Genomic DNA, 20,742 nt, shown 5'->3' with positions numbered 1-20,742 from the left:
GACCAGCTGCAATTTTCTGCCTTTGCTTTGCTCTGTAAATCATTTGTTGTATAAACATACTGTATTACAAAAGTGCCTCTTTTAATTATGTGTTTTTCCCCATAAATTTGCTTTGACCTAAGTATGTTTATATGCCTGTATATATCACATTTACAGCAGTATGAGCATTTTAATTTTTCCAAAATTGAGAAGGTGAAAAGGAGGCTTCAGTGCAATATAAACAATGGACATAAGCTTCAAATTGCTAAACACAGTAAGCACAGAAATGTGTACACATTGCAAGTCATTAGTTCAAGCCCACCAAACATTTCCTGAGACAATTACCTTAGCTGCTATAAAATTTACTTTGCACAATCCTCTGGAGCGTTACTAATTGCTTTTCTTAACCTCCAGAGATTAAAGGATTTTGAAATGAACATATAGACAAGTAGTGACTCTAATTTCAAAACTAAGCTTTATTAAGGCAAGCTCTGTTTTATGAAATAGGGTCATTAAGAGAATGTTTAATGTTGGAAATATTCAATCCTCATCTCCTCATCCTCCTCCAATCTTGAGATACTGTGCTCTGCTAGTGTTTTTCTTTTAAATACAGTGGTATTTTAAAATACAGCAGTGGAACCTTCATTCATTTCCATCTGGCATCAGCTCTGTCTTCAAGAATACACATAGCCATGTTGGCACTTGCTTCTCAAATCCTTTTCCACTAGGGGGTATGATAGACCGTGCCTGTATTTCACAGTAAACCTTCTGTGTGATAGCATAACATGAAAGTATACACATGTGGGGGGGAAGAACAGGCATGCAAAGCTGGGTACGTAATTTATGGAGATTTGAATCCTGTCATTCATAAATATAATTATAACCTACGGCTTGAAAGTGATATGGACCTTGCCATATTGATCATGCTTAGGCTCTGTTTATTCAGATCACTCATTGACAGGCAAAATATCAGAAGAATGGTGTTAGTAAAACAATTAATGAAAAAATACTTCTATTTTGCACAAAGAATATTGTTTGTTTCTGTGTGTGTTGTATACTCTCCCACCTTCAGATGGGAAGTATAAACCCAAGGGGAGGGCATATTATTAAATCAGCAATCAACCTTCAAGTCATTTTGGAATAAACACTGTAATTATTTCATCTCTAGTAAACAGAATGTAAGACAACAGCACATAAGGGTGACAATTTGCAATATGCTTTGAATGTCTTTGTTAAAAACCCCTAAACTATTATGGCTGAAGGCAACATTATTGAAATTAAAAAAAAACCAAAAAACCAGAAGTTGTGACAGCCAACAGAGGGGGTAATTAGTCAGTAAATTTCAAGTAATAAATTTAGCAGGTCATTGCAGCAGACCTTACATTTTGCATGGGGAGAAGTTACTGTTTATTACCCTTGAAGTCAGAACTGCTTACTTTTATTCAAGAAAACTTCATAACACAGTATTAGAAAAAAATGGTGTGATTATGATAGTATGGTCCAGATGCCTTCTAAAACTCACAATCTTCTCTTATTTAAGTGAGTGTAAGTTCACTTATGTCAGAAGAGTCAACTACCAGTTTACATAGGTGTAACTGTAGTAGCATACAGCTTGGGGGGGGGGGGGAATAGACAAAAAATCAGAGAAAAAATATTGTCTTTCTAGATTAAAAGTGTGACTACCTAACATTTTTAATCTCAGTTGCAGCATATGCAGGTCTTGGATGTAGGCTGCTTTTCAGCCTGGACACTGGGGTTTATATTTCTTATTGCTTTCACCTACAAAGCTAGCAGAGGCTGGTATGATGTAACCTGCCTGCCAGGAGGGATTCCTCTGCTCACTGCTGGCACCCTTCCTGATGTGTGGGAATGGTTTGTCTGCAAGTCATCAGGTCATAAACAGTTGTGTGCACTTTAGGGAGCTTCCATATTTAGAGTTATGTAAAGACAATTGACATTAATATTAGCTGGGCTTCAGAGGCTTTGACAGCCGCAGAAGAAAAGCAGTCTCATCTATCTAATTTAAAGTTCCTGGTTAGGAAGTATCAAGGATGCATTTTATATATCTTAGAACTTTTTCTCAGGCTGGTTGCCCTCTTGTTAAAAGCTTTTTAAAAACACTTTGCAGTCAAATAATCACTGGTTTTGTTTAAATGTTCTCATCCAACACGTAATGAACAGTGAGGAATTCCCCAAAGGGCATCTATTGTTATTGAAATGTTTATTTATCGAGTGCTTTTGCCAGAAGCCCCCCATGAGAAAATCTCATTTTATGAGCTCCTGAAGCAGTCAGTTCCCAAAACATTGAGCAGAAATGCAATTTTGACCAAGTAATCTCAAGGTCTTTTGGTTTACTTTCAAATAAACAGCATAATACCAATATGCAAAAAGTTGTGACAAGATCTGTTTTATTTTCTGTATTTTTTGAATATTCCTACTGAAGCTGTGCTTATGTGGTGCTTGGGTGATTCCTTACCTTCAAGCATTTAGTTGCTACAGCAGTGAAAAACAGTTTCCCACATAGCAGCATAGGAGCGAGTATTTTAAATGATTCTGTGATTTCCTCTTTCCTTCGCAAGAACAGTGTTAAACCAATATCATCCCTCTTGCATAAGGAATTTTTTTGCCACCCAGTTTTTTTCTCTTCATTTCCCTAAATTTCCTCATCAACAGTTCTTGTGGCAATGTGAACATGGGCACAACTTGGATCCTGTTGTGTTCCTGGATTATCCAGGTGGAGTCAACAGAGAATAGTGTAATGATCTCTGCTAGGCTTCACTCTGAAATCCCTGCCTCTCACTACCTGAGCTGGATCACTGAAATGATCTAGTTTTAATCTTTATGATTTTAATGATGCTGTGAAGTGCATAGCTGTAGTGAGCAAGGCAGGAGGTCAGCTGAAGGGATAGTGAGCTCTGGGCCAGAGGCAGAAGCAAAAAACTCAGGCAAAGGAGGAAGGGAAGGAAACTTTTTACGTCTTTGCTGGCTGGAGTGTAACTACCCTGTGCTTGAAAGTTTGTGTTGGTTCCATGTTCTCAGCTATAAAGGACCGTGCAGTGTAGATTTTGGGGCAAAATATCTAAAGTTTTTCTTTTTTTCACCCTATCTTTGTCATGGGACAGCGATATACTAGGCTGGTGTTTGCTTTTATTTAAAGCAGACTGCTAATTATACTGTAAATGTCTGAGCAGGCGGGGAATAGTATAGTGGAACTCCCAGATGCCTTTTACGGCTGATTATCTCAGTGTTAAGTGACAGAATCGGGGAATGGCCTAAATTCTTGTAAAGCAGTTATCTCAAATAAAATATACTTTGCAATTGTTGACTATTATAACCTAAAATATTATTTAAATTATGCTGATAAATGCTTTATAATTGCCTGATATTATTAAAATACATTTTCTGTACATTAATGACTTGGCATCTGGAGTGTCCTTTAGCAATAAAATCTCTCTGTTTTCTCTTTCTCTCCCCACCCCACGAGTATTTAGAGAGAAAATGATTGATTAATGACAGTTCCTAGTAACTCCAGAATAAAATGTGCACAGTACATGTTTTGCTGGTAAAAGGTTAAAGGATGCTTCTTAGTCTTACTCTGATTCCCTTTCTGACCTCAAAGCAAAGTCTTATAGTTAATAATAGGTTTTTTTCTTCCTGAAATGGAAAAAGTTTAAAGGTATTTCTGTCTAGGATATATGCGATACTATTAAGCACACTTCATTAACTGCTCTCCATTGTATGAATGCAAAATATTAACATGTTAGTAAAGGAATAATTTAATACTTCATTTCAAGCCCTATAACAGAAATATTTTTCAAGCTCTTTCTTTTATGCAGAAGTTTTCCAGACTTCATTCTCTCATAAGACACAGCTACAGGAGGTCAAAACACATTGCAAGTATGGTTCCAGCCAATGTTCTTCACCTTTTAAGCAGTGTTATTATTCATAGTATGGATTTAATTCATTTTACTGATTATGTGAATAATAAAAACTTAGGAACTCACATAATGCATAATATGTAATTAAATTTTTATAATAGTACCAATTTGTGTCTTTGTTGAGCCCTTGTGCTCTTCTCCTCTGTATATTACAGTTTCGATAGTCTCCTGGAAATTTTCTTCAAAAATACATTTACTATATTTATGTATGTGTGTATTTTTCTTATGTTTATCATATATATGTACTTTAGTGTAGTTTTAAGTATATCAGAACTGATATTTCTTCATTCCTTTCATCAGATGTGCATCTAAGTTGGATATTATTAGGATGGGTAGAAAATTAATGCAACATTACGTATATGGAATTATTTTTCTTTAAAAAATGCACCATGAAAATTTTTGTGAAACCCTGAGTAGTTTGCTCTACCATTCTTCATCTGGCTAATCAGTAAATTTATAAATGCCTTACAGATTTTAATGCCATAAAGAACTATCAAGCTACACCCAAAAAGATTGCGACAGAGTCATAGTTTTCCCTCATAAATTATTCGAAGAGGTGACTACCCCTGTTGTTAAAAGATAAATACTTTGTGGTATCTTTTTGTTCAAAACCAGCCATAGGATCAGAAAAGCCCAGAATCTTTTCCCCACACATATTCTTGCAGAACATGGTCAAGATAAATATTCTAAGTTTCTTTACAGTCCCTCTGACTTACAGTTGTGACAACAGGACTAAGCTTTTATTGATGTTAGGCATATTAAATTTGAAATGACATGTAATCTTCTTTGGATGCTGAATTCCAGTGATGATCTAGGCTGTACTTGAGTGAATAATAATTCAGGTGCCTCCGTTTTGCTACCTTCATAGCAAGAATATTATTTACAGGAGTGTTCTGTTTTGAAGTTGTGTTCATATTGTTGAAATACTTTCAGACAGGCACAAGATAAACATAAGAAACTACAAGAGGTATAAAAATGTATGCAAATGTAGCTAATAAGCAAAAGGATGAAGGCTAAATGGTATCCTAATGGGTTCTCTTTAAAAACCTATTCCTTAATAAGGAATATTCTGCCATGTCTCTTGATTATGAATCTTACATTTTTTAATAATCTCTTCCAGTGTGCTGGGACCAGCTGTGACCTTCAGAGTGCACTCAAACCTCGAAAACATTTCAACCGCAGATGTTGCCAAAGCAGCAGGTAAGTCCTTGTCCTCCGTTCCCAAACTGTAACCTCCCACGTGTGCGTTTTCATGAGCAGTACCACTACAGACATCTCATTCTCCCAGAAGACTGACATTTAAGAAGGGGGACGGTCAAGAGGTGAGTGGCACATATGGGAAATTGAAGTGTAACATCTCTGAGTCAATTAAAACTGCCTGAGACTTCTTTGTTTGTCAAGGAAATGGATTAATTAAAGACTTGCAATCAAGGCCCAACATGGTGAAAAACTCTGTGTTGTCATGAACACCAGATTGGTTATTTGTAAATGAGGATATAATACCTGTGCTTTTTCCAATACTTTTTTTCAGGGAACAAAAATGTTACTACATCTTAGCCTGGATTTCTGGATCAAAAGATGGTAGAAATATATCTTTGTGTGCTGTTTAGGTAATTTCAATGCAATTTAATCTTGGGAGTAAATGTGTTTCTGGAGATAACTACCACTGTTCTGACTCTGGCTGGCTTCTTGTCAATTTGTCTACTAGCTTCATTATGAAGTTTTCACTGCAAGAAATAATTCATGCAAAGTAACTAAACTGCTAACTGATTTGCCTTCAAATTACTCAATTTTAAATGTTTTTTAATGTTTTAAAAATTATGAACAAACAAATTGTAAAATTGCTTGAAAAGAGAAACAAAAAAAGTTAATTTAAATCCACACTGGGGGCCCAGGATTGTCCATTAAGTTCTCCTTTTGCTTCACAGTGGATCAATTTAGTATAGAAAGAACTTCATTAGTTCCCATGCCAGAACTTTCCTGTGCAAGACCTGTAGAAGAAAGGTAGTGTTAACTGGTGATTAGAGAGTAGCAAATGTGATACATTTTTTCTTAAAAGGGTTTAATATGCCAAAAAGCCATAGATGTGTATTGTCAAAACTAGGAAATAATAGCAATAATTATTTAATTATGGGAACCTGAATGTGTATGATATACTGGCAAAAAATCAGTGTGTCTTTTTTATAGCAATGATCTGCCTTGTAAACCTGTTGAATCTCTCTGAAGGGATCAACAAGTACGATGCAACTGGTAAAGCTTGCCTGGATTACCGAAGACTTTTAACAAGGTTTATCCCTAGAAGTTTCTAAGGAAACTAATTGTTTCTTAGAATGTGGAATATGGAACATGAACATGGTGGATCAGCTACTGGTTAAGAGGCAAGAAACAGAGATTAGGAATAAATTATTTGTTTTCTCAGGCTAGAGATAGCAGAAAGGTTGAAGGACCCCTGCTGGTGCTGTGCCATTCAACATACTTATAAATGAGTTGGGAAAGACAATAAGCAGTATGATGAGAAATCCTTCTAATAATATTAAACTATTGGCAGTCTTAAAGGTGAAAGTTGATCTTAGAATTATATAAAAGCCTTACCAGACTGAGTGACTGAACTCAAAATCACAGCTGAAATTCATTGTAAACTAGTGTAAAATGCACATGGAGAAAAAAAAAATAGCTTTTCATATGAAGTTATAGGTTTAAATAGACCATTAATGCTCTGGAGTAAGAACATAGTACAGTAACAGGTAATTTAATGAAAATAACAGTTCAGTCTTCATCATCAGTTGATCAAGGAAAGTGTTTTTAAGCATGAAATAGAAAACTGAACATTTTTTTCTTGCATGTATTTAAATATGGTGTACAGTGCTGATTCGCATACTTCAGAGGGTTTGGAAGCTCTGGTTGAAATGGAAAGATACAGAGAAAGGCAGAAGACTGTCAGCATGACATGTTTTACATAGAACAAATGGTGAAATGAGGCAGAAAACTGTATTTTGGAAAAAGATGCACACGGTATGAGAAAGGTCTATCAAGTCCAGTGTGGCACAGTGAATGTGGACAGGATCGTGCAGTTTTGCAGTGCAAGAACAGATGAAACTGGTAGAAGGCAGGTTCAAAATGAATCAGAATGCAGTCTGTAGTTTTGCCTGCTGTAGTTAATGGAGCTTATATGTGTTCAAAAATTTGCATATTAACAAGTTCATGGAACAGACATGCACTGAAATTTAGCAGGTCCATAGGAAACTCGTCAAATTCAGGAGGTTCCTGAATGCAAATTGTCTTGGCCTGTTCCTAGCAAGCTACTCTTAAATGTAGAAATGTTGAGACTAATTTCAGCAAAACTCAAGACATAACATTAGTTTTTTCTTACCACTGTTATCAAAGTAGTTGCTTTCAACTTCCTTAATCTAAATATTGCTGATGTAAGGATATTCTGGAGACAAAACCTTTGTCACTCCAGAGTAAGTTCTACAGATTCGCCAATTTAAATTAATCCTTTATATTATAATTTTAGCTACTCTATATATTCATATCCCAGGCATTTCATAGAATCATAGAATAATTAGGGTTGGAAAGAACCTTAAGATCATCTAGTTCCAACCCCTCTGCTGTGGGTAGGGACACCTTACGCTAAATCATATCACCCAAGGCCTCGTCCAACCTGGTCTTCAGCATTGACAGGGATGGAGCATTCACAACCTCCCTGGGCAACCCATTCCAGTGCCTCACCACCCTAACAGGAAAGAATTTCCTCCTTATGTCCTATCTAAACTTCCCCTGTTTAAGTTTTAACCCGTTACCCCTTGTCCTATCACTACAGTCCCTAAGGAAGAGTCCCTCTCCAGCATCCCTATAGGCCCCCTTCAGATACTGGAAGGCTGCTATGAGGTCTCCACACAGCCTTCTCTTCTCCAGGCTGAACAGCCCCAACTTTCTCAGCCTGTCTTTGTACAGGAGGTGCTCCAGTCCCCTGATCATCCTCGTGGCCCTTCTCTGGACTTGTTCCAACAGTTCCATGTCCTTTTTATGTTGAGGACACCAGAATGCACACAATACTCAAGTGAGGTCTCATGAGAGCAGAGTAGAGGGGCAGGATCACCTCCTTCGACCTGCTGGTCATGCTCCTTTTGATGCAGCCCAGGATACGGTTGGCTTTCTGGGCTGCAAGCGCACACTGCTGGCCCATGTTCATTTTCTCATCGACCACCACCCCCAAGTCCTTCTCCGCAGGGCTGCTCTGAATCTCTTCTCTGCCCAACCTGTAGCTGTGCCTGAGATTGCTCCAACCCAGGTGTAGGACCTTGCACTTGTCATGGTTAAACTTCATGAGGTTGGCATCAGCCCACCTCACAAGCGTGTCAAGGTCCCTCTGGATGTCATTCCTTCCCTCCAGCGTATCAACCAAACCACACAGCTTGGTGTCATCGGCAAACTTGCTGAGGGCGCACTCAATCCCACTGTCCATGTCAGCGATGAAGATGTTAAACAGGACTGGTCCCAACACCGATCCCTGAGGGACACCACTCGTTACTGGTCTCCAACTGAACATTGAGCCATTGATCACAACTCTTTATGTGAAGCCATCCAGCCAGTTCTTTATCCACTGAGTGGTCCATTCATCAAATTGATGTCTCTCCAATTTAGAGACAGGGATGTTGTGTGGGACAGTTGTTTAGCACATAAAATATTCAGGCTTTGATGACTGCAGAAAGACGTTTATAGGAGTCTTACATCAGCTCCTCTCAGAGCCATGGCCATAATATTGTTCTAACTAAACTTTATGTTTGCCGTTTACAAAAACAACCCCTCACAATTCTATCTAGCTGTCAAACATTTTAAATTCAAAAAGTATGTAATTTTTCTTTTCTAACCCATAATTAAGGCTGAAGAAGCTTGTCAATGTACTAGCTAATCAGTTCATTTATTTTGAGCAAAATTCTTACTTGCTGATCTCTAAAGCCAAACATAAATTCAGCTAAAAGGTCAACAGCAATATGTACTTAGATAAGACTTTTTTTAAGGCTTTAATTGTAATCAGAAATTTTGAAAGTAAACAGTGTCTTGACCAAAAGTATTCCAAAAGCTTGACTTACCAAAGAAAACCAAAGCAGAATAAATAAGTACATACCTCCAGGATAGGCACAGATAAGCGCATAACTCTATGCTGTACTGCTATTAGGTGCCTTAACATCCATCCAAGAACTCTGAAAGCAGAACTTGTTTACAGAAAATGAATAGACCAAACTGGCAGAAGAATTTCACTATCCATCACATCCTGAGAAACAAAAACGATTTATAAACTGAGATAATAAGATGCCATAATAATTATGGGAATGTAAATTATCCAATTTGCAAAAGGGAGTCTATTTTTGCAGATGTTAAATACATGCATGTCTCACCAGTATCCACAGGAACAGTTTTTTTCTGCAGCAGTTTAATCTTATTATTAATGTAGTCTATATGTTTTGTAAGCAAAATGGATAAACTGTCTGTTTTTCTTGCATTATTTAGCTTTAATATAGGGAACTATATTAAAAGTTTTCTATCCTTTCCTGTGGAGCTTGACAAATGTAGAGGTTGGAGAAGGCATGGGACTCTTTAGCAACTGGGCAAACAGATGACTAACTTAGAATATCTATTAAGAAAGAGAGATATGGAAGTATGGTAATAAAAATCGTTTCTATATTTTCTTGGTGTTTGAGATCTGTTCTTCTTGGTGTCCATGAGAGCTGGCTTGAGTAGAGATAGAGCACTCTAAAATCCTTCAGCCATGTTCTTGTTGATAAAAATTTATTCCCCATAACCCACAGTTCCAATTCTGTGTAAAAGTTTTGATTTTTTTTTTTTTCATTTTCTAGGACTACATAATTATAGGGGAAAGCTGACAACAGAGTAATTTAAAATTGTGAATAGCTTGCTTTTGCACATTAACAATACCTTTATTTGCTCTTTGGCTACAGAGCAGGACAGGCAGCATTTTGCTAGAGTTGGTTACTTTGACACTCATAAAATAGAATCTTGCATCAAGTAGCTGTCCTGTGGCCTATTTCTGTTTAATAAGACAGGCTCAAAAACGCAGTGTAATTTCATCTCAGCATTTTGAAGAAATAAACTTTCTCTAGACATAGATGACCTGCTCTAGAAATAGTTATACTTGGCACGTGACGTCATTTAGATAAATGAATGTGGATTTTTTTTTTTTTCTTCAGTTTAAAGGTTATGCAAAATCTAGCAGAAAACAATTATCAGTAAGAGAACTCAATATAAAATTGCAATATAGTCAGTATAGTAATGAGGAGTGAGTTTGTTTTATAGGTACTCCAGAATCCCACCATTTATGGAGAGACATATATAGTAGCAGTAATTCGAAAAGAAGAATCTTCTGAATTTTCCAAGCATATAATTTTAGCATCAAATGGCTGTAACGATTGTATGTATCTATTGTACAAAAAGAGATGTAGAAGAGAAATTATGTGCATAGACACTCAGCATTTGATCACGTGTAGCTGCATTCTTTAACTAGTTAGAGTCTTGCTTACTTTTTTTTGGTAATTTATTAAAATGCAACATTTTGGGTGTAAAATTACAGATTTTGAAATTTGACACCTGCAAATTTTGGTTATGTCCCAGCTGTGGCAAAATATCCAAGGCAAAAAATATTGCAATCTAACTTTTTTGACATTGAGACTGTATATTTTTGCTCAAATTGGCAGCTCTAAACAGTCAAAACATGATCTTTAGAATTAGACAGTTCTTTCTGAGATGAAAAGGGTACTTCAAAACCCTTAGAGTTAACTTACCCTGTCTATTGGTTTAAGTTGATGGTGTCTTAATGGTTTGAAGTAGACCAAGATATCGTAGTTTTAATTAGGATGATTAAATGGATGCTCATATTAGTGACCATGAATTCAGTTGGTGAAGAAGGTATTTATACCTTATTTTGCCTCCAGTATATTTCTTTTGCTTGGTAGGTCAGAGCTGTAGTTATAGGCATCAAAACTTACTCTTCTAAATATGTAGGTTCAAGTATCTAAAACAGTAGTCTAATTCCAGAGTCTCTTAGTTTCCATCACACCTTACAAATCCTTAATGACCTTGGCTAGTTAGCAGGATTGAAATACAGAATCTTCTGATGACCAACAAATTTAAAATGAAAAGCCATGTCAGACAGTGAAACAACCCACTTGCATTAAAAAAATTATTCCAGGTTCTTTGTCAATTTGGAAATACTGGTGAGGAATCTGCCTTACACAGTCACTGCAGAAATTGTTTATTTCTTCCATTTTTTAAGCACATTTGGCAAAATCACAGTTTCATCATGCATCCAATCTGGGCCCTCTACAAAGGGCTGAGTGTCTGAGAGTCTGACAGGAACAATTTTGGTTTCCTTATAGAGTAAGTGCTAAAAAGATCCATTATAAATATATTTTAAAATACTAACTATGCAAGTACAAATGATTAGTTAAAACTATAATGCTTGAATGCAAATGACTTATATCTGTTCTCTCGTTCGTTCTAGTCATGAAATACAGTTCTCTTTTTATTGGTCAAAGTGGGTTATCTTTCCAGTTTGCTGCATATAATAGTACATTTATGGAATATTTTGTTAAGCTTGCACATCTCTTAATTTCATGGTCTGAAATTTGACAAAACAAGACACAGAGGGAAGATAATTTACTCAACATTAGAGAGACAATTGATGAGGATCTGGTAAGCAGCTTAAATTGACTGTTCATTTCTAGAAACACTGCAGAGGCTCACTCTGCTCTCTAGACAGTGAGTATTGACCATACCAGCACTGTTGACAGAAACATGATAATTCTATGTTATTATCCATTATTATCAAGAAAGGTTTTACAGGAGATTCTCAAGGGACAAAAGAGAAAGAACTGTTATTGGCTTTATTTTCATATAATATAACTTCAGATCTTCATATAATACAGTTACATGTAATGTGTATATGTAAAGAATGTATAAACATAGCAAAGGGAGATTAGGAGAAGGAACAACGGCACAGAGAGGAATAAATCATCAATAGCAAAAGTAAGATTATGCAAAGTTTTGTTTAGTTATCCATGTATTTAGTTGAAAGCATATTTCAAATAGATATTGTTGACTTATGTCTTTAAAACGTCATGGTCTCGGAGGAATTTGAAGAAAACCCAGGAAATGTAATTTTGTGCAGTGAGTTCAGAATACTGTGATTTTCTCTCTCTGATTATTTCGGCTTGTGATTAAACACTTGTCTGGCCTTTGATGCTTTTTAGACCATTACTGATTAACTGTTACAAGTTCTTTGCCTAATTTATTTCATTTAAGTAAGTGTAATCTAGGAATTTATTATTCTTTTTACTGCTTCTGTTGCTGATATAATGAAACCTGGCATTGTTTGTTGTGTTGTTTGGTGATGACAACAGCCATCTTTTTTGTGGTGACTATCAGACATACTAATCTGTATCATTAAAAGCAGGAAACTTCAATTTCTGGATAAAAAGTTGTCTTCTTTAAGAAGTTCTGGTTCGTTCTAAATAGCTATAGCCATGTTGATTTTTTGGCATAAGTTTTGCATGTCTTGTGAGAAGTCTCAGAAAGATGAGCTCTGTTGATTCAGTCACAAACATGTCCATGCTGACATACTGTCTTGGTTTCCTTTTTCTACCCCACAACCATGAGCAATAATGGTTGCTTTGAAACTTATTCATTGGCCTGTCATTGTCAGGTTCATAATTCAGCTGTGATGAAGTGAATAGCACAAGATGAAAGTCTATGTCTGAATTCCTTCCCTCTATCTAGATTTTTGTAGATCATGCAATTCGATGTCGTGCTGTCTGAGACGGTAACAAAGTGTGTGTCCATGAATAATTTGAAGTTCATCTTTGAAGTGAACTGACAGCATCTGTGTCAGAAACCTTGAACAACATAGCCAGGAGGCTGTGATGTCCATCTGATTCCACTCACCCTTGCCCTGATTTAAGGAAGATTACAGTTCTTTGGTCTATAATGTGAAAAGTGAAAGTTTGACAGTTTTTCTGTTGCTAGCTCTCTTAAGTCTTTTGGTGTGAATCCTGATTTCCTCGGCTCGAGTCTACTTAGCTATAATTGTCCTTTTCCACCTCTTGGCCCCCCTGTGGTGGATTAATTCCCTTTCACCTGTTGTACCATCCAATCTGTCTGAAGCATTTTCCTCAAATGCTTCCACTGGTAAATAAAGGATATCATTATAGTTTTAAGGATTATTCAGAATCTGAACTGTCTCCTGCACTACAAAATGTCTGATACAAAGATTAATGAAGCTTTGAGATAGCATTTCCTTCCCACCTTGAAAATGGGGTGAGTTTTAGTAATTCTGATGGGTGCCACCAGCTGGCAAATATGCCTCAGTCCTGAAGAATAGCAAGTTATCTTTGGTTCTGACTTTTCTCCAATTACTTCCGCCTAATTATGATATGCATTGTTGTAATTAGTAAGGGTGGATTTTAGAAAGAAATATTTTTGCTTTAAAACCACTTTCTGTTGAAAAGGAAAACTTCAGGACTTCCTTCTGCTCACCTTATAAAGTGATGTAATACATTGCAGCATAAACCCCTAAATCGACCTTCTTATCTATTGGAAACTCTAAAGCTAGTTAGCAGTTTTATAGAATTGGGGAGAAAAATAAGACTTAGATAGCTTCAAGTACCCAATTAGATTAAGTTGTCAATTAATTAAAACAGTGGTGGTTCATGCCATTACATTCTGATGCTTTTTATAAACACCCATTCATAGAAAACCATCAGACTGGTATTAAACTAAAAGAGGGACACACCATTGGTGTAGCATATATATTAATATTTTAGCATACAGTAGCTGATACCTGAACCAGACAGTTCCAGCTGAGTTTCAGTGGAAAGACCAGAATTGAAGCTTAGGTTGATTTGCAGCTACTCATGTGTTTCTGTTAGTTGCTTTTCCTGAAATCTATAGGCAGACCTATGACAACAGATGAAAATAAGTCCTGGCTTAAAGGTTAATAGTGATTTTAAAATTTACTTTTTTAAAGACTCCTCTGGTAATATAAATGCATAATAATAGTGAGGGTAGAATTTGTCTAACCTGGTTGCAGCTGTCTAAATGTTAGACATTTATTTTCAACTAATTATCTACATTACCTCTACATTAAAAGAAAAAGAAATAGATTGTATGAACTCTTAGATTGTTGTATTGTCACTTACCAACAGTGGTGAAGGGTAGTTGAGAGAAAGCCATCACTAATATCCACAGAACTGTGTAGATATAGTTGATGATAGGACTGCCATATATAGATACTGCAGATAAATCCAGGGAGATTGATTGATGTCAGGATTGTAGACTTTAATACAGTGGAAAGCTTTCAGGGTCTTCCTGTAGCCTCTGCTCCTTAACATATTCAAAACTATTTTTTTCTGTTTCTAGATCTCTTAAAGTATTCTGGTGCAAATCAAAATTTATTCTACTTAAGCCTCCTTCATTCACACTGTCCGGTAACATATTCAAAGCTCTTTAAGAATTCAAAATTAATTTAAGGTTGAGAAAATTTACAGAGATTTCGAGTTTAATAAATATTAGCATGTGTAATATTATTATTAAAAAAAACCAAATGAATTCCTGCCATCAGCTTGCTCACACCTACAGCTGGTAATGCAAGATGAAACTGCCATGTAGTTAAAGTGCAAAGGGTTTTTTTCTCAAGTCCAAGAAATCAGAGGATCACAGAATGGTTAGGAGTGGAAGGGACCTTAAAGATCATCCAGTTCCACCCACCCTGTCATGGACAGAGACGCCTCCCACTAGACCAGATTGCTCCAAGCTCCATCCAACCTGGCCTTCAACACTACTAGGGATGGGGCAGCCACAGTTTCTCTGGGCAACCTGCGCCAGGACCTCACCACCCTCACAGTAAAGAACTTCTTCCTATGTATTTGCTTACATAGATGTTTCAAAGTGACCTGTACGTTTGGAAAGGACTGTCTTCAACTGATGTAAATCAGCAAATGTCTCCACTGATGTCCATGGCACTGCAAATGTGTGAAACAGAAAGATATTTTTTTGTATAGTAGCAGTACTGTAGGGTACCACTATGAATATGGTATCAAAAAGTTCTTATACTGAATTTCATTCCAATTTAAAGCAAAGCAAGCAGAAATCCCCAAATCCAAGACAACCTGCTTAATGTTGTATTTCATCGTACTATTTAGCAAAATTGCTTCTATTTAGCATTTTTATGATAAGGAGCACATTTTCTAGGAAAATGAAAATATGCATGCAATATGGCATATACAACAATAATGCTTAAAATTCTAGAGATCTTATATGTTATAGTCCTGTAATAAAGTTGTATATATTTTGTGCAGTACACTTCAGTACACTCTGTTTACAGCATATCCTAAGCAGATTAAAACAAATTATTTAGGAATGCTTCAGTTAGAAGAAATCTCTTAAGGCAGGCTCATAAGAGGCAGCTTTTATGTAAAGAATAGGTAGGCAAATGTAACATATTTTGGTAGATATATAACTTTTAAGCAAGCATTACTAAAGAAATTAAAGAAACTTAAGAAAAATAGGTCAAATAGCAATGTAACTAACCTTTACCCAGAAAGAACATTTTTCTCACCCATTAGACAGATTGATTTTAACTTTTAAAAATGTGGAACAGCAAGATAAAACTAGCAATTTTAATCTATGCTTGTAAATAAACACTAGGCACCATATGGAAAAGGGGATAATATTAAATTTTGCATGCTACCAACAGGAGAATGTTCTTTATCTGATGCAACTAAATATTCTATTTTTAATATATGAAATTGCATGATCAGCAGTCTTATGATTTTAAGTGATAGCTTTCATATCAGCCAAATAAAAAAAAAAATTATGAGAGAAAGGAGTGCTACTTAAGAGCTCTATGAAAAATAGTTATTTAAAGCACAAGGAAAAAAAAAAAAACCCAACACAAAACAACCCACAAAATCAATTACACACAGAATCATCTTAGAATCAGGCTGTCATCTGTTTTTGCTGGAGAAAAGTAATAACATGAAAAGGCACTTCTCCAGAAGCATAGAGTTTTGGTAACAGTGTACAGGGGCAGCTGACCTGAACCCGACATCAATCTATTCTCTTGGTAGAACACAGTGTATGGGATGACATCTTGGGAAGGAGGTGCAAACGTGACTTGGGATGAAAGGGCAGGTGGAAGGTTTCTGGCTGGAAAAGGCTTAGTTAGGAGGTCTAGAGGATTCATGTATCATCCATCTTGAAAATAATCACTTTGCATGACCTTCTGTTGCTAATGGCTTGTGGAGGGATATGTCTGAGAGGGGAAATAATGAGCTCTTGACAGTGGGACAAGGAATTATTTGAGAGCTTTGAGAGATTTTTTGAAGATGAGAGAAGTTTGTTAGCAGTACTCACAAGGGCACACTTGTCAGCAGTATTCAGTTCTGTATTTTAACATTGCCTTCATTTTGAGAGATCTTTCTCTTCTGGATTGAAGGCTACTTCAGGAGCTGCCACTGCTACCTGATAGCCTGCACAATGTTAGAGAATGTTGTTACTGCAGGCAAGCGATTAGATTTTCATGAATTGTTTGTTTCTGGACTATCTATGGTCAAAGAAGGTTTTTTTTTTCCCCTTGAAATTTCTTGAACTCCAGATATCCATTTTGACATGTAAGATAAGATAGCATCATATTAATAGGTTTTTGACCTTGTTCTTATTTCGAGATGATGTTTTCCATTGTCTGACAAAAACTGTATGCAGGATTTAGAGATTAGTGACCATTGTAATAATCTGCAAATACTTAATCTTTCTAGTATTAGGTAGTCTTCTGGAAAACATGTTAAATCCCTTCATTCTCTTTGGAAAATATTTTCTATAAATTTGAACATTATGAATTAAGAGAATTGTATGGCTTTAGCTAAAGTAAAAGTACATGCTAGATTTAATCTAGCCATATATTTTCAAGAAGTACCTGTAACTTCACTGTGCCTCTGTTTTCTTTAGTGTAAATCTGAAATATAGAGAAAAAAAGGGCATTTTGTGAAACGAAAAAGAAAAAATCTATAGCATAATGATTTTTTAAGATAATTCAGAGGAAAGACAGTATGGTCTTCTACAGTATAATTATGATCATTTGTCTGCTGGTTTGTTTTGTTTTTTTTTTTTGTATTTTTTTCCCTAGTTGCATTACTGCAACAAAATCAGGATGACAGCAATCATAAAATCATTTTGGTTGAAAGATCCATCTAGGGGGTTATTTAGCCTGTCCCCCAGAATTGTGATGGGATTGGCTGGCAGGAGATCGTATAGCTAATATTTGATAGTCTGTGAAAAAAAAAGACAGATGAGAAAAAATGTGTATGCCAAAATCCAGAGGGTGTCTCTTTCCTAAGTTTTATAGACATTTTAGATCAGTAACAAGAAAAGGTGGGTAGCTACACCCCATTGCTCTTTCCTAAACAGCCAGGTAATTACTTTTGGCATTTTGACAAGTGTTTGCTGGAGTGAAGGTCAAAGCTGTCAGCAGAGAAGATCTATGCTAATCTGCTCAGCTGGAGAAGACTCAGGTAGCTAATGTTTTGTAATTAGAAGTTGTGGAAACCAGTTTTCACTGTAGTTTTTTGCTGAGCATAAGTGAACTAATAATACAGAGTAATTTAATTTATCATCGTTTACAAAATCGGGTAAATGGATGCTTAGGAGTAAGCAAATTGGAGAAATGGTATGTACTGTGGAAACACAGGTCAGGATTTGATGTTCTAATCCTAGACCTCAGCATAGTAAGATAAAACTGCAGTGTTTTGATGGTTATCATTGGAACTCGACTGGAACCTCATAGTAATCACAGTAAGAAGAAGGACCATTTTTGCTGAATAGTTTTCAAACTTGATCAGCTCTGCCAGACAAACTGTTGAACTGTCACCAACAAGGAGCCACAGGGGCACAGCGGTAATGAAAATATTCTTCTAATTCTTTATGACTTTACATGTAATCATGGAATCATTAAATGGTTAGGGTTGGAAAGGACCTTAAGATCATCTAGTTTCAACCCACCTGCCATGGACAGGGACGCTTCACCCTAGACCATGTTGCCCAAAGCTCTCTCCAGCCGGGCCTTGAACACTGCCAGGGATGGAGCATTTACCACTTGTTTGGGCAGCCTGATCCAGTGCTTCACCACCCTCACAGTAAAGAACTTCTTCCTCACATATAACCTCAACTGCCCCTGTTTAATCCAAAGCATGTAGATAAATAGGAAAGGAAAGGATAAAGGTAGAGCTTTGATAAAGCTTTAAATCTAGATCTGAAGAGCAGTAGGTCTATCTGAGACATAGTTTTTAATTGAGAAGATGCTTTTTTCTTCTGGATTTCATGATCGAGCTTTTATAAGAGGCTGTTAAGTCTTGTTGCAGGGAGCACAGAACACAACTGATTTTGGAAAGAGATCAGAAATTGCTCCCTGCCCCCAGCTATCCTTCTTTCTCTGAATGCATTTTGTGTATTATATGTATTATATTATTCTTTCTGACATTTCTTTCCCTGGCATTTTTCCTCTTCAGGGGAATCACCACATATTCATTCCCTTCTTTCATTGCCATTTAACAACTTGAGGGTATATTCTCTGCCCATGTGCAGCGATATAGCTGTGAAACTCACATTAACATTAATGGAAAATGTGCAGCTGAAATCAACCACACAGGGTGTAGTTACTACCCTTGGCTGTAAAATGGATTTGCATGTTCAAACAGGAATTATTTCCACTTAAAAACTGAGAAGTCAACCAGGTTATTACATTATTTTATGTTAAATTAAAAATATTTTAACATTAATTTTTTAATGCATTTCAAATTGAGAAATCCACCTGCTGCAGAACCTGTTATTTTGTGTTACAACATAATGTTTTCAAAGGTAGCTGACATTTTAAGCAAGTAAACTATCTATCTTGGCAGCTCCCTGTACTTTGCTTTCTTTAAGCCTTAGGAAAATAAGTTATTATTTGATGGTAAGTTAATATTTTGTTAATTATGAAGAATCTGCTCCTTTCAGGTAATCTGATTTTACCATGGATGAATTTGAATATTTGCAATGGTTTTCTCAGTCCTCCTGTGATTTTGCTTTTCCATTCTGGTCCCTTTTTCTCTCTATCTGTCCATAGCTCTTTTTCTTACTGACAGGATTGCTCCTATAGAATAACTAAACATCTGAAATCAGCAGAGTGGACAAAAAGAGCTGAAAGCTGGGAGATGTGGGAAGCCTAGAATATCAGAGATACAAGTCACTGTTTCCAGTACTGACAGTATGGATGAGGAAGTTGATCTTCTTCTGTTCTTATTAAACTCATAATGAGGCAGAGTTTGCATACTTATTACTTTTTTTCTGCATACTGTTTCAGTTTCTCTGGTGCGCTTTGCCAGTGTGAATAAGCATATCCATCTTTCACATTATATTGGTTTCTTGGTGTGTTGTTTGTAGGTAAAGAGTGTCACAGGATTTAAGAACTCTAATTTGGTGTCTTCTGTTATACTGTTACACTGATATCTGTTATACACTGGTATCTGTTATACTGCAAGCAATCACAAATGTTAGAATTGGCATATCTTTATGTGTAGAGGCAGATGTATCAAAATGAATTATAACTTGGCCTGAAGAGTTTTAAACAAACTTAGTGGAATATTGCCATGCAGTTAAATAAATCTTTGCTTTAGACAGACGGGAATAAGTATCTAGGACTTCTCATTCCAAAAGATGTTTATATCTCAGATTTCTTCACTAAGAATGAAGTTTAAATGGAAGCTATCAAGACAGAAAGTTTAGTAATACAGTATACAGTCCACAGAATGTTTTCACTATCACATGTATACACTTTCAAGTTCAAACTCTGATACCCCTAGGAATAAGTTCATTTTTGTTCTTGGTGTGTATCTAGTAATATCTATTAACTTTTCACAGAATGTACTGTTGCTGCTGATGAGCATCCTTTGTCTCCTAGTTCCTCTTCTGTATAAACACATGCAATTCACACATGTTCATTAAACCACTGTTAGAGTCTGGTTCCACAAGAGAGAAACCCGAGTTTGGGGTAGATCTCTGCAGAGATGTGAAAGCTATTGCTGGTTAAGTCTTACCATCATCTAGACAATTACATGACAGAAGTAGTCTGTGTTGATGTTTACACATGCTAAAGTTAGTACAACAACCCACCCCCCCCCAAAAAAAAAAAAACAACACCCCAGTTATATCTGATTTCCATAGTCTTTTTCTTTTTGAACACTGCTAGAGATACAGTACATGGCTAAAGGAACCAGGTATGGCCATTTATATAGAAACAGATTTTAAGTGTACTGTGCTTTCTCTGTATAGCTCTCAAATTCTCTTTTTTTTTTCTTTTTTTGTATCTGAACTTCAGTCATAAGAAAATAACATGGAATTCTATTAGGTTTCCATTCTTCACAATTTTATTCAGAAACAGTTGTATCTGATGGAAGTGTAAAAAAGTCCTATTGAAATGGTATAATTTTCAATTTTTATATTTCTAGCAACTTTGTGCATTATGCATTTTTAATACATCTATTCACAAAGAGTTCTTGAATGTGTTCCAAAATGAGCAGGCAGGTTCTACCCTTGCACTAAGGGAGCGGGTAGTCATAGGTCTCCACCAGTGTGCCCTTGAGACTAAGCTATTCATAGAATCATAGAATCACAGAATGGTTTGGATTGGGAGGGACCTTAAAGATCACCTAGTGCCAACTCCCCTGCTAACTCCCCTGGAATGAACACCTTCCACTAGACCAGGCTGCTCAAAGCCCCATCC

General features: G+C 36.3%; 1 protein-coding gene across 3 annotated transcripts in view; it reads left to right on the top strand.

The window, feature by feature from the left end:
* Positions 1-20,742, top strand: part of PTPRN2 (protein tyrosine phosphatase receptor type N2) — a 655,793-nt gene that overhangs the window by 285,798 nt on the left and 349,253 nt on the right. For all 3 annotated transcript variants that reach the window (XM_061468000.1, XM_061468001.1, XM_061467999.1), the window contains one exon: positions 5,038-5,117. In XM_061468000.1, coding sequence (XP_061323984.1) covers positions 5,038-5,117 — 80 coding nt within the window. The remainder of the gene's footprint in view (positions 1-5,037; positions 5,118-20,742) is intronic.

This window comes from Pezoporus flaviventris, unplaced genomic scaffold, assembly GCF_033815535.1.
Source record: "Pezoporus flaviventris isolate CSIRO_AGI_PZ_B2104156 unplaced genomic scaffold, CSIRO_AGI_Pfla_v1 ptg000047l, whole genome shotgun sequence".
Taxonomy (NCBI): Eukaryota; Metazoa; Chordata; class Aves; order Psittaciformes; family Psittacidae; genus Pezoporus; species Pezoporus flaviventris.
The sequence above is the reverse complement of the archived record's forward strand: the minus strand, read 5'-3'. Positions and strand labels throughout refer to the sequence as shown.